Source organism: Anolis carolinensis, chromosome 1 (assembly GCF_035594765.1).
Source record: "Anolis carolinensis isolate JA03-04 chromosome 1, rAnoCar3.1.pri, whole genome shotgun sequence".
Classification (NCBI taxonomy): domain Eukaryota; kingdom Metazoa; phylum Chordata; class Lepidosauria; order Squamata; family Dactyloidae; genus Anolis; species Anolis carolinensis.
In genome coordinates, this window is record NC_085841.1 from 327,837,890 (window position 1) to 327,853,435 (window position 15,546).

General features: G+C 42.1%; 1 protein-coding gene across 5 annotated transcripts in view; it reads left to right on the forward strand.

The window, feature by feature from the left end:
- The window catches only part of ttc6 (tetratricopeptide repeat domain 6), a 136,935-nt gene that overhangs the window by 42,787 nt on the left and 78,602 nt on the right, over positions 1-15,546 (forward strand). For all 5 annotated transcript variants that reach the window (XM_062968299.1, XM_062968298.1, XM_062968297.1 and 2 more), the window contains exon 11: positions 10,832-10,985. In XM_062968299.1, the coding sequence (XP_062824369.1) occupies positions 10,832-10,985 (154 nt within the window). The remainder of the gene's footprint in view (positions 1-10,831; positions 10,986-15,546) is intronic.

Consider the following 15,546-nt stretch of genomic DNA (forward strand, 5'->3'; position numbering starts at 1 on the left):
AAGACATAGCTTGGATGACTATGTATTTCGTGGCCAAATTTGGTGTGATTGGGTTCAGTGGTTTTGTTGTTTACTCCATAATAAAGTGCCTCATTAATTGTCAGACCCCTGGCAGCAGGGCACCAAGAACCATACACGGAGGCCAATCTCTATCTAATATCTTTATTAAGGAAATGTATAAAAGTAATAAAAACAAGTGAAGAATATAGTTCAGAAGCAGACCTTTCAAATGAGGTCAAATATAGTCCAAAAATGTATTGTCCAATAAATGATATTAGAGTTCAAAGTTTAAATCCAATACTGAAACACACACTATTGCCAAGCAATAGTGTGGGGAAATGTCAGAGTCTTAGGAGTCCAAGGCAACTTGACAACAAGGCTGAATATAATCTTGGTTCTTTAACAAGGTCCGTGACTAGGAACAAGGCAAACAGTGATTCTTGGAACTAGATCCGTGGTTAAAAGCAAGGCAAGGCAGTACTTGAATTCTTGATCCGGGAAGCAAGGAACTGGGGTTACGAAGTCCACACACGATCTTACTCCTGAAGCAGCTCTGTTGACTCCGCAAAGATTCTCCCGTGTCAGGCACCTATATTGGGTCTCGTTTTCCCGCCAACAACCTCTTTCCCTAGAGAACGGGAAGCGAAACCCAACTTTGTCCAGATGCAAGACTCCTTAGAATTTCCCAAGGGAAGCAGGTCTAATCAGCCTGTTGTTTGGCTGCAATCCGTAAACTCCTGCGATTCTGTTCCCTGACTCCTCTGTCAGCACAATAGGATTCTCTCCTAGGGAACGGAGGCGAGGAATGTCCAAGGTCTGTTTTACTGAATTCTTGGGTACAAACATCAACATCCGGCAGGTGAAAAGACTCTGGCTCTTGTTGAGCCGGCGAAAACCCCATGTTTTCGTCTTCATCTGCCACGATGGCACTAGGAACAGGACTACAAGGCCCATGAGGCATCACATTAATATATATACTAGCTGTGCCCGGCCACGCGTTGCGGTGGCTTAGTCTGGTGGTGTTGGTCAGTCTATATTAGGTTGTATTTATGCTGTGACCTCCACCCTTCTTTATACTCACATTAGTAGTAGTATTTGAAGTCTGTTACCTTCTTCAATTTTTGTGTTGATTGATAATTGTTTGAGATCTCTGTTGTCTTTGGTTTGTTGTTAATCATGATGTCTGATTCTGCTGAGCGTGGTTTATATTTTTATTGTGGTACAATAGTCTTCTTTTTTGTTTTGCCTGTGTAGGTGTTTATTATTATTGTTGTTGTAGTGGTCATGAAGGTTGGATAAGTTAGATGCTACTGTATTGTTTCTTTGGAGGCCCAGTGTAGCACTGACTGGCCTCTCAGCCTCAGTGCCTGGCTGCTTCTTGCCTGTGATGGTGTTGATTCTTATTGTTGTTGTTGTCATTGTTATTATTGTAATTGTTTTTTGGAGGCCAACTGTGAATTTAGGGATTGGGGAGGTGGATGAGCACTGAATGGCCTTGTAGCCTCCGTGCATGGCTGATTCTTGCCTGTGTAGGTTTTTATTATTAGTGGGTGAGTGGATGGATAGAGTGGGTGCTCTCCTTGTTTCCTTTATTCCTATGCTGTTCCCTTTCTCTGCTCTGATCCTGAGCTCGCTGATAAGAACACACTGGTAAGAAAGGAGGGTAAATATAACCGGATCAATTGTCTTTCTCTCCCTTTTGCTCTTGGCCTTCCAGGCAGAGAGGGAAGGCTCTTGTCCTTGGCGTTCCTTCGCTTCCCTTCCCTCCCTCCTTCGTTCTATCCGTTCCAGCCTTTACCGCCTGCAGAGCCTTGGAACTGGGTCAGTGGGTTGGATGGCGAGGAAAGAGAAAAGGAAGAGGCCTCTAATTGAAATGCATGGACTCCATGCCATGGGGTGCTGGGATTTGTAATTTGCATCCAGTCCAACCCCTTTCTTTCTTTTTGTCATGGAGGAAGACCCCATCCAAACCACTCAGACAGATGGCCATCCGGTTTAGTTGTGTTGTTATAGTCACAATGCATTGTTGTGAGTTTTGTGGGTCTGGATTGTGGTTTTGTGGTGTGGTAGTGTTGTTACAACCGAGAGGGAAGGCTTTTGCATTGTGTAGCCAAGTTTCTTATTTCTGGAGCGTTTAGTTGTGTTGTTATAGTCACGAGGCGTTGTTGTGAGTTTTGTGGGTCCGGATTGTGGTTTTGTGGTGTGGTTGTGTTGTTATAACTGGGAGGCAAGGCTGTTGCATTGTGTTGTCAAGTTTTGTATTTCTGGGGCGTTTAGTTGTGTTATTATAGTCATGATGCGTTGTGAGTTTTGTGGGTCTGGATTGTGGTTTTGTGGTGTGGTTGTGTTGTTATAACCGGGAGGCAAGGTTTTTGCATTGTGTTGCCAAGTTTCGTATTTCTGGGACGTTTAGTTTTGTTGTTATAGTCACTGTACAAACAATTTTATCCTTTTATATATATAGATATTACACTGTTCATAAAGAAGTGTTGATGAAAACAAGCATTGGTAAGATAGTTTTTCTACCATTGAAATCCTATAGGGGCTTGTTCCCAGGTAAATGAATATAAGATCATCGCCATAAAGACTCAACAGTATTTTTCTAATTACATGATGTTCACATTTTGTTTGTTTGATTCATTGTTTAAAAGTAGAATTCATCATGAAAAGTTCTGTTCCACACAATAACATCAACCCTGCAAAGGTCTATCACTGAACTACTCTTTCACTGGACTTTGAAATACTTAAGAGGATATCTTTGAAATATATGGCTAAAAATATTATAATTGTTACATGTCTTTAAGTCATTTCTAATTTATGATGATATTAAGGGGAACATATTATTGGATTTTTTTGGCAAAATTTATTTAGAGAAGGTTTTTCATTGCATTTTTCAAATATTAATAGACTATGGCTTTCCCAAAGCTAACCAGTGGCTGAGAAAGGATTTGAACCCTCATTTCAGAGTCAACACTAACATAAATGGAGAACGATTGTTATGTGTCATCTTACCAAGTTTAAAAGAAGTTTCCAAATTATAGGAAAACCTGTTATTTTTTATTTCAGGTTTTTTCTCATTAAGGTAGTTGGTTGTTTTGCATGTTCAGATAACCCACACAGCCTTGCACAGCACACCTAATTTCCACTGTACACCAATATCCATCCACTTGGGAGGATGACATCAGAAATCTGTGTTCTGTGGATTAACGCTTCTTTCAGAAATGAATAGTTGCAAGAAAGTACTTGCCTCTACTAGGAATCCTGTTCATGTAATATATTGTGATTCTGTAATGCTCAGTTGTGTAGATATCTCTCATCTCAAAAATGAGTCCCACAGAGTTGAGTGTCAGTCATGGAAACACTGGGCGATATTGAGCAAGTCATACTCTTTCAGCTTCAGAGGAAGGCAAAAGCAAAATCTCCTTGAACAAATCTTGCCAAGAAACCCCCATGATAAATTCATCTTGGGGTCATCATATGTCAGAAATGACTTGAAGGCTCATTACAACAATATGAATACAGGAGTGCAGCATATTCTTTTTTCTCTATCCCGCCCCCCCCCCCCAAATTTGCTCCTTCTGCTGTAGGTCTTTTGGGACCTAATTATACATATATTATTTATATGAGTATATGTAACATGTAATTCGTCTCTCAGTTTTCTGGCGTACTTTAATTGACTGCTCTGAGATTGAAATACCTAGGATTGAAGAAGACTGTTATTGCCCTTCTTTTATAGATCATTTATCTATAAGATAAAAATGGTGGCTAAAATTCACCATTTCAGTATGAAGTAAGAAATGTATAACCTAGAGTTATGCACTAGTGCAGTGATGGGCAACCTTTTGAGCTTGGTGTGTCAAAATTTGCCAAATACCAAGCCTAACTCAGGTGGTGTGTCACTTCGAGAAAACCCCCATAATATTGCTATATTTATAATTTAATAACAAAAATGGATAATTGTAACTATATTTAATACAGTGCTCTCTCACTTATTGCAGGGGTTACATTCCAGGCCCACCTGCAATAAGTGGAAATCCATGAAGTAGGAACACTATATTTATTTTAATAAATATAGCATCCCTCCCTCTCTCCCTCCCTCCCTACCTCTTTTAATGTACCGTATTGCTTGAAGCCGCTCCCTCCTGTTACATCAGGGAATATGGTGGCCACCACTAGTGTGGCAAAAGGGGCTTCACAGGCCAGACCGCTGCCTCAATTTGGGGTGAGTGGCCAAAGCCCCGGATGAGGGAGCAGAAAAGAAGGGGAAGCGTCATCCAGGCTGAGCGAGAGAAGGGAAGGGGAGCTGAGGAAAGGAACCGAGAGCTGCTACCGGCCACTGCAGCTGGGCCGGGCACAAAGAGAAGCCGCTGCTGTGGCTTTGAGGAGGGATTTTGTTCAATCACATCAAGCGGTGCAGGCAGTGCAGGCCACGGAGGGTGCCAGGTAAACTTGGCTTGGGCTTGAGGGGAGCACCCACTTGCCTGATACCAGCCAGAGGTGGCTTTGGTTGAGCTCCCTCATCCAAGTATGGATTGCTCCAAATCCCTGGGGCAGCGGCAGGGATAGCACCATGTGCAAGGATGCCATCCCAACTTGGGTCCTCAGGGATCCAGCAGGGGAGGAAAGTGGCCCGCCACTCGGCCGGTGCAGGCCCTCGGAGCCATGCCCTTCCAAGCCCGCCATCGCATAGGAATGGATAAGAGGTGAAAACTCTTGCAGGGAAGATCCATGTGGAAAGAGAAAGAGGGTCAGGGATGGGTTGCCATGGCAACAGGGAGCAGAAGAGTGGATTTGGCCAAGCAATGTGCCCGCCGCTCAGCCGGTGCAGGCCCTTGAGCGGCAGCTCTCTTTCTTTCCCTGCCTTGGCTGGATCCCCGGGGGACCCAGTTGGGATGGTGTCCCTCCACATGGTGCTATCCCCGTTGCTGCCCCAGGGATTTGGAGCAAGCCGTACTTGGATGAGGGAGCTCAACTGGCACACCAAAGCCACCTCTGGCTGACATCAGGCAAGTGGGTGCTCCCGTCAAGTCCAGGCCAAGCTTACCTGGCACCCTCCGTGGCCTGCACTGCTGGCGCCGCTTGATGTGACTGAACAAAAACTCTCCTCAGAGCCACAGCAGTGGCTTCTCTTTGTGCCCTGCCCAGCCGCAGTGGCTGGTGGCGGCTCACTTCTTTTTCTCAGCTTCTCTTTCCTTCCTTCTCTCAGCCTGGACGATGCTCCCCCTCCTTTTCTCCTCCCTCATCTGGGGCTTTAGCCACCTCCCCGGAACTGAGGCAATGGCCCGGCCTGTGGAGCCCCTTTTGTTCACTAGCGGCAGCTGCCACACTACAGCAAATGTTTCATCCTCGTCTAGTGCACCTGGCCATGCAGGAGTCAAGGATGAAATGTGGCATGCGGCCACGTGTCAGCAAAAATGGCTAGGCGTGTCAGTGCTGACACGCGTGTCATAGGTTCGCCATCACTGCACTAGTGACTATACATATTCTCAATGCCTACATAGTGACTAGTTCGTTCTTCGTGGTCTTTGTGAATTACACAAATGGTTTTACTGCACTGGCTGTCAAGAGTCAGATGCCAATTTGAGAGCAAAACAGAGTTTATTCAAGAGATAGCCCAAAAAATAGACACAAACACAAAAGATGGCTTTAAACACTTAACTTTCAGTGTTTTAAAGCAGTCCAAACAAAAATATATCAAAAAGTATGCTTTAGCAAACAAACCGGATTATCCAAGCAAATAATCCAGATTAAACAAAAGGTGCTTCAGTTCAGCTCTAAACAAACTAAGTTGGCTTGGAAAAACAGCCAAAACAAAACAAAGACTTGGAAACTCCCAAAAAACTCCCAAGAGTCACAAGCTAGCGGTTTTAACACAAAGCTCTAAACAGAAACCAAAACCGGGCAAAGGAGCTTGTAAACAAACTTGGAGCCAGTGCAAAAGGGAAGGTACGGCTCCAAGCCCTTACTGCGGCAAGCAACAGGCTTTGGGGATTTAAAGGGACAGTGCAAGAAGATGTCGTCAAACAGGTCCGGAGTCGAAATAGCAGGAACAGCAGCAAACCGCTTCGAGAGTGCAGGTAATGCCAGGAGCTCAAGGGACAAAGCGAAGAGACGTCGTCAGGTTGATCCAGGGTCAGGACAGGAGACAGCAGCAGGGTCAGGAGGCAAGCCAGAAGTCAAGAGCCGTGGGTAGACCAATCAGAGAGCGAAGGCAGAAACAGGGTCGAATTCCAGTCCAAGGTCCAGAGGTTGTAGTCATCAATTCAAGGTCCACGAAATGGCACAAAGAGCCAAGGCAACGGAGGCTACAGCAGCTAAAAATAGTAATAACAGCGCAGTCCAGGAAAACCCACACAGTTCCAGCCCTCCGTTGTAGAGCAACCCAGATAAACTTACATCTGAAGCAAAGTCCCAGTCCAGTCTTCTTTAACACGTACAGGAATCCCAGTGGCGCCCAGCAACACCTTGCCACATGCAAAGTGAAGTGACCAAACATTCCCAATTTATCCCAATTCTCCCTGAGTGTCCAAACACCAACACCCAAAGAGCAGGTGTCCCAAATCCTTAATCTGAATCAGAACTCCACACAGCTAAAGCTCGTGGATCGGGCGTGCCTAATTCTTCATCAGAATTCCAATCATCCTGCCCATGCCCAACACCATGCACACCTGAGGATCCATCCTCCCTCCTCCAAACAGACCAAGTGGGATCTGCTTCTGAAGATACCCAAGGTTCAGCAGTATCCATGGGCCCCAATTCCCCAGGCATCTCCGGTGCCCGTGCCCAGTCAGTGTCCACTTCCTCAGCCACCACCTGTTCCCCAGCATCCATTTCTTCCACAGACTCTCCATCTGAATCTTCCATAGAAGATTCCCCATTGAGGTCCCTAATTCTCTTTCGGTGCAAATCCTCCAACGAGCCCTCCTCGCGAGGGTTTTTCCTTCCTCTCCTGATCCCACCACTATCATCCACAGTCCCCGAAGGCGCAGTCACAAAACTGGCACAGTACATCTTTAGAAATTTCTAGAGCTCTAAAGATACATTATTGATGGTAATCCCTCTCACTCTCCCTATTGGTGGTATTATTATTATTATTATTATTATTATTATTATTATTATTATTATTATTATGTATATACTCTGCTTTTTGTCTCCACAAGGAGACTCAAAGCAGCTTACATTAAAACATTTCAATACAATTTAAAATATACAAATATACAAACATTCAAACAGAATTAAATATTGTTATTAAAAAATCACAGTTAAAATCTATAAAAACGTGTTGTCGAAGGCTTTCATGACTGTAATTAGAGAATTGTTGTGTGTTTTCCGAGCTGTATGGCCATGTTCCAGAAGTATTCTCTCCTGACGTTTCTCCCACCCTGGACTTTCCACAGATATATAAACCCCACTTGCCTAGTTTCCAACAGACCTCACACCGCTGAGGATGCCTGCCATAGATGTGGGCAAAACATCAGGAGGGAATGCTTCTGGAACATGGCCACACAGCTCGGAGAACTCACAACAACCCTATAAAAACATTCCAAGCTTAAAACCCCAGCACCCCCTGACTTGCTCTTTAAAACCTTTTTCGTTAAAGGCCTGCCTGAAGGAGAGCAGGGAGGAGGCCATTCTGACTTCCCTGGGCAGGGAGTTCCAGAGTCGAGAGGCAACCACTGAGAGAGAAGGTCCTCTCAGTCATTCCCACCAATCTAGCTTGAGATGGAGTTAGGACCGAGAGAAGGGCCTCTCCTGAAGATCTCAAGGCCCAGGCAGGATCATAGAAGGAGCTGTGCTCTGGCAAATAGCCTGGGCCTGAGCCACCGAAGGCTTTAAATGTCATAACCAACACTTTGAATTGTGCCCAGAAACAAACTGGCAGCCAGTGGAGCTGCTGCAACAGGGGAGTTGTCCACTCCCTGTAGTCAGCCCCAGTTACCAACCTGGCTGCAGCTATTTGGACTAGCTGAAGTGTCCGAGCACTTTTCAAACACATTACAGTAATCCAGACAGGATTATAAGAAGGGTATATAGTTGCTGCTAAACCCCCAGTTCCTTTTTGTCTGCATAGCAGGAATGTTGTTAGAAACTTTGGCTCTCTTCTGCTTGTACTTTCACTTCTCTTTTCACTTGTTTTGACTGGATAAGGTTTGATCTCTTGGCTTTTGATGTGTCTTGTTTCTCTACCTGCGGATCTGTTGTATCTCTGTTTTTGACCTCAACATTCTCTGGCCACTTGTCTCTCCAGTAGCCTCGACCTTCAGCTCGTGTTACTTGTTTATTAATATGTCTTCGACAAGCTTTTTCAAAAAGGTCTTCTCCTACACATCTTAAAGGTTGGGCTGACTCATATAAGGAGAGATGGTATTTCAGATAGTCTAAGCTTTATAAGGCTTTGAAGGTTTGAACTGTCCCTTTGAATTTTGCCTTGGAATGGATCAGTAGCCAGCAGAGTTGTTTCAGCAAGAAGGTTATATGCTCCATATAACCTGTCCTGGTTAGCAACCTAGCTGCAGCATTTTGGACTTCCTCAAGTTTTTGAACAGTTTCAAAGACAGACCTATATAGAGTGCACTGCAGTAATCCAAATAGGATGTAATCAGGGCATGTGTCACCATAACTATCTCCCATGTCTTGTAGAATGGGCACAGCTGGTGCCAACAGTTTTAGCTGTGCAAACACACTGATGACCCCTGCAAAATCCTGAGCATGAGTGTCAGATCTGAACAGGCATATGCCCAGGCTATGCATCTGAGAATTCAGGAAGAATGTAACTGCATCCAACATAGGCTGAATCCTATGCCCTGACCTACCTTTTGAGTGACCAGGAGGATTCTCTGTCTTGTCTGGATTAAGCTTCACTTTGTTTCACCTTATTTAGTTCATTACTGACAACAGCTACTGGTTTATCACTGAGCTTACTTTCTTGGAATTCTAGGAAAGGTGGGCTAGAGTTAAAGACAGAGTATACTAGTGACACCCACTCCCAAAATTCCAGATAGTCTCTCTTAGAGGTTTTATATAGATGCTCAATAGCACAGGGAGCGAAACTGATCCTTGAGGAACATTATATAGCACCAATTTCTGAGTTATTTCTTGAAGAAGTTCAGGATTCATTGCAGAATTACTGCCATTAAGTCTCATCCCAGAGAGAAGGCTCAGAAGGATATCATGGTTGATGATACTGAAAACCACTGAAAAATCCAGGAGAATTAGCATGAACATTCTTCCTTTATTCAGTTCCCTTTGAGTGATGAAAGTTGGTTTTGTCCCATAGTCAGACCAGCTCTAGTCAGCTTGGCTCTAGACAATCAATTTTATCCAGGAACCCCTAAAAGTGGGAGGCCATCACATGCTCCAAAACCTTCCCCCCCCCCCCCCCGTCCTAAAGAACACTGGAGACTTGCTGGTAGTTTTACACTGCAGGTGGGTCCTTTAAGTAGAAGCCTCACAATAGCTAGACAAGATGGAACTCTGCCATCTTGCAGTGAGGAATACACTACTCCCATTAACCCACCCAGCCAGTCATATAATTTGTACTTTTATAAATTAGTAAGGGTAAGAGTCCAGTGTACATTTCGTGGCCTTCTCCTTTCCCAGAATCCTTCCCACATCTTCAGCCTTCACAAATCAAAATGCTATTGTATATTTAGTAAGACAATACAAGCTGGAGCAAACATTGTATCCTCTGGACTTCTTTCAACTATCTATACATCCAGAACACTCTATTTCTGTTGTAATGCCAATGGTTGATTTATTGAACTTTGGAAGAATATTTATGTATGGCCAGGTTTTGACAATATGATATGTATTGGTAGTAGCTGATAGTAAATTGAGATATTATGGTAAATTTCAAAGTTTTTTTTAAAATATAATTTCATTACATTGACATTGCAAGATTATTTAGATACCTCCTTACTTTACATTCCTTTACTATTCCCTCTTCCTCCCCCCGGACCACTACTCCTAAACACCAGTTACTTGTAAGACATAGGGTAGACCTAAGGAGCAACGTAATCGAGATTGATTCTAAAAAGGACTCCATGAGTATTAAAGGTTGGGAACCACTGCCTTTGGCTATGTCTAACAAACATCACTCTGCCATTTTCAAAAAGCAAGTACAGTGAAAGCATCAACAATAATCTTCAGAACACAGCTCACCTTCTGCTCTCTCTGTAGACACAGTACAGTAGAATCTCACTTATCCAACACTCGCTTATCCAACGTTCTGGATTATCCAACACATTTTTGTAGTCAATGTTTTCAATACATCATGATATTTTGGTGCTAAATTTGTAAATACAGTAATTACTACATAGCATTACTATGTATTGAACTACTTTTCTGTCAAATTTGTTGTATAACATATTGTTTTAGTGCTTAATTTGTAAAATCATAACCTAATTTGATGTTTAATAGGCTTTTCCTTAATCTCTCCTTATTATACAACATATTCACTTATCCAACGTTCTGCCGGCTCATTTACGTTGGATAAGTGAGACTCTACTGTACTCAGATACAGAGACAATATTATCTTCCCACTCCATATCTCCTTATAAATATTATAGTTGGAATGTCTACTCCCTGGGCTTCAGTAGTTTGGGAACACCTTTCTGTCTCACCCCTACACAGGAGAGGACCTTCTCAGTGGTTATTCCAAGGTTTTGGAATTCCCTTCCTATAGATATGGTATCCATCATGCTATCCTTTCACAAGCAAGTAGGGACACTGGTCAGGGGGGAAAGACCTTTTGTGAGCTGCATTAGTGCATAGTTATATTATGTGCATTAGAAACAGGTCAGTAGTTTAACCAGTATTTACTTTGTTACAGAATTTGTAATGAAGGGCTCCCTGTTTCTGAAGTATACCAGGACAGCCAAGAAGATGGAATTAATGTTTTTCCTGCACTAAAAACTATGTCAGAGTGGCAAAGAGCAGCTGAACTTTATGTTGAAAAACCTCAACTGGAATTATTAGGAAAGAAAGTAAGGATGTATTTGTGTGGCTTTGATAATAACCTTTGATAAACTTCTATCCTTTGAAATTGAACATGCTACTGTCTGACCTGGCATATCTTAAGGGGTAAAATGTGTGCTTTAAAAAAAAATTTTTTTTTGGCTAAATTGCTGTGATATATTGTAAGGATAGAAAATGTAACTCTCTTTCACCTCACTTTGTCCAAGTGCTATATTATCAGAGTAATTGCAGCGCAGCAGTAGTTGGATTGAATCAGTGGAACGCAGAATGAAGTGACACTCAGAGACCTTAGTAAAACTATATACAAAGTTTTACTGTAAGCAGTGATAATCAAGACAAACAGACTTGCAGACAAACACAGGACTTGACTCTCACTCTAGGCCGACAGCACTCAACTCAAAACAGAACAGAACTGATGCAATCAGTAATGCACACACTTGTGTCTGGACTCTCCCTAGCTCCAGCCACATATCAAGGTCATCACAGCTTCTTAGTAATTAACTCTTTCCAGACTATAGCACACTCTGGATGATGCAATCAGTATGCAATACAGGCAAGACACAAATTTCATTTAAACACTATCTATACACAAATCCCACATTAACAATTCCCTCTCTTTAAATGTAATTTTGTCTTCTTAAGTATATACATCACCTAAGCACATATGAATCAACTTATTGTACATTCATTACATCTCATGGTTTTTCATACTGAATGTCTTTATAACACTTTTCTTTAAACTAGGCAATCACATACAATCTTTATACAGTTGTCTCTTACACTCCATATACACAGGGAACATCTCATGACTTTCAAACTATTATACATAAACCCAAATCTCTACTTCAGACACATTCTTTCAAGATTTTGCTGCTACACTTGATCAATAACAATCAACTATTTTATATCCACCACTACCAACATAGTCTTTTCCAACAGGTGTTTTGTGGAACTTCTTTAGATCAGATTTATAAGGTACTAGCGCACATCTTTTTATTTATTTCTTTCCTACACTCATGTGTCCTGACTGTACATTTTCAGTTGTCTCTTGTTTTATTTGCTTAGTTGTTACTTTACCTTTTGTTGTTCCAATATTAGCCTTCTTTTGTGTACTCATCTCATGTTCACTACCTGATGTAACTTTCTTAGGTGTTTCAAACTCAGATTTAACTAAATGCTGTTTCTCACTTGAAACAATGTCTCTGGCTTTCTGGAAACCATGCAGTTGTTCTGTATTAGAATGAATTTACTTCCAATCACTAGGCCTTTCGAAATAAGCTATTCTGGATATCTTGACTGTCTGGGGTGTATCTAAAAACTTGTAAGATCTTTTGTAGTATCCAATGAAAACCATTTCCCTATGTCTTTGCTTCTTTATTTATTTACAGTATTTATATTCCGTCCTTCTCACCCCAAAGGGGACTCAGGGCAGATTACAATGAACACATATATGGCACACATTCAATGCCAACAGACAAACAACATTCAAGTTTAGACAGACACAGAGGCATTTTTAACATCTTTCCAGCTTCACGATTCTGGCCACAGGGGGAGCTGTTGCTTCACCGTCCATTGGTGGCTGTTCTTCCTCATTCTTTTCCTCGTGAGCAGTTTTATGGTGTTAAATTATCCTCCCGCATAAAGCGTACCTAAATTTTCCCTACTTGACAGATGCAACTGTCTTTCGGGGCTGCTAGGTCAACAGCAAGCCGGGGCTATTTTTGTTTTAATGGTCGGAGGCTTAACCCGACCCGGGCTTCGAACTCATGACCTCTCGGTCAGTAGTGATTTATAGCAGCTGGTTACTAGCCAGCTGCGCCACAGCCCGGGTCCTTTCTTTTGCCGAAATTAATACATTTGCTTTCTGACCAAAAATTCTGAGAAATTTGTAATTAGGTACATAATTATACACTTTACGGAATGGAATATCTTGAACACACTCATCCCACAACCTATTTGTTATGTAATTGCAAGTATGAAGCACCTCAGGCCAATAACTGTTAGAAATATGGCTATCCTTAAACATACACTTTATCAGTCACCTTGTGTCTACAATATTTATATGGTGCACCTTACCCAGTCTACTTTTACAATCTCTCAGTTTTAATCCATGTTTTATTAGTTTTTGTTTTTTATTGGCGAATGTTTTATTTTATTTTATTTATTTTTTATTGTGCAAGTTGTTGTCTATTGCTGTGTTTTATACTGCTACTGTTTTTATTCGGGCTTGGCCCCATGTAAGCCGCCCTGAGTCCCCTTCGGGGAGATAGAGGCGGGGTATAAAAATAAAGTTATTATTATTATTATTATTACATGTTTTCATTTCATTCAGGACTTTCACTCTTTTCTCTGCAATCCCTTCTTCAGCTTTAAACTGCCCAATTTCTAAACAATCAATGTTTTTTGACCTCAATAGCTTCTTGAACTCATCACTACAAACTTCTGCCCCTTTGTCAATTATGAGTGTATCCAATTTCTTACCATATACATTCTCAATCAAACTCAGCCAATTAGACAATTTTTAGTTGCTTCAGATAACTCTTTGAAGAAATATATATAGCCAAATCTGCTCAATCTTTCTACAAATAACATCATGTAATTTGATCCATCAGTACTTTCCTCAAAAGGCCCTTCAATCTGAACATGTGCCTTTTCAAACAAGTTGGTTGCCTTTATTTTTGACCTTTTGTAAAACTTCACAGGTACCTTTTTCACCTGTTTACATATGGCACAATCTAGTTCATAATGGCAAGACTCCATTTTATACTCTGGGCTCAAATCAAGTGTATTCTTTAGAATATCCATGTTTGCATGACCCATGACTCTATGGAACAAGTGTACACAATGATCATGTTGTATCTGACCTCCAACACACATGATTTCTACGTTTTCATCATCAATGTTATTTACTTTATCAAACATTTCATACATCTTGTTCCGTTTCACTACTTTGCCTACTAGCTTTCCTTCTCTGTCATGGACATAACAATAGATTCCTCTAAAACTCACTTTATACTGGTGATCTGTTAAGGTGGCAATACTCCACAGATTGGATTTCATTTCAGGTACATACAAAACTCTCTCCCAATATACTTTCAAACAAGGAATATAACAAGTGCCAAATTGAGAAAACAATTTAAATGACCCATCAGCTAAAGTAACAGTTGCTCCTTCTGTTGACTGCACATCTCTCAGAAAAGAAATATTGTTCGTAATATGGTGAGTTGCACCTGAGTCCAGCACCCACTTGTTGGTTTGCCTATTGTCCATATCTTCGTTTGCAGCCATCATTACCGTATGTCCAGAGAAGTTGTTAGATGCACCTCTGCTCCTGTTGAAACCTCTGGAACGATGTCCTCGTCCTCTGGCTTGTTGACTCTTGCTTCGGCAATCCCTGGCTAGATGGCCTGGCTTGTTGCAAACGAAACACTTCCTCACATCCGACACACGCACATCTGCAGACACGGGCTCCTTCTCCTTCGGCTCCATTTGGGACAACTCCCCCTCGCTCCTGCAGCCTCCAGCCGACTTCTTCACGAAGAAACGCCAATCTTCTTTCTCAAGTACTTTCACACACACCAGATCCAAAGTCAGATCTTGTGACAGCACGGCTTGCAATGAATACAGCAGATGGTCCCAGTCACTAGTCAGGCTAGACATCAAGATGTATGCCTGATGCTCTTTGTTTATTTGAACACCTCTGGCTTGGCATTCCAGAAACAATTCCTTCATCTTTTTCATATGTTGTCTTACATCTCCGCCTTCAATTAGTTTTGCTCTGTACAGCCTCTTTGTCTAGATCATCTTGCCTAGTGTGCTTTCTCTCTGGTGAACACTCATGAGAGCTTCCCACATTTCTATGGCAGTCTGGAAATTTTGTACATGCACTAATTGATCTGGCATTATACTTAAGATCAAATTCACCAGCCCTCTCTCATTTTTCTCTCTGTCTGCTTCTGTGCCTAAGATCGTCTTCTGCAGCCCTTCTCTCACCAACAAATGCTGCATCTACACGGACCATTCTTTGTAGTTATGGTCATTTAACTTCTCAATTGTTGTTAATGAGTTTGAGGCAGCCATTATCTCACCTTCTGGAGACCCTCGCTCTTGAGTTTCAGCCCAGCCACACTTTCAGCAGCTTCTGGCAGGTCCCCCTCAAACTTCAAGATTTATGGCTCCATGCATCTCACTTCTGGCCATCTTGCAGCTCTGCTTCTCAACTTTTTTTCCACTCCAAACTCCAGAATCAGGTCCAGTCTGTACTCTGTTCCAGTCTAGGAACTGGTCAATCTAGGAATTGGTCAGTCTGGGTCCATAACCAAATATCAGAGTAATTGCAGTGCAACAGTAGTTGGATGGAATCAGTGTAATGCAGAACAAAGTGACACCCAGAGACCTTAGTAAAACTATATACAAAGTTTTACTGTAAGCAGTAATAATCAAGACAAACAGACTTGCAGACAAACACAGGACTTGACTCTCACTCTAGGCAGATAGCACTCAACTCAAAACAGAACAGAACTAATGCAATCAGTAATGCACACACTTGTGTCTGGACACTCCCTAGCT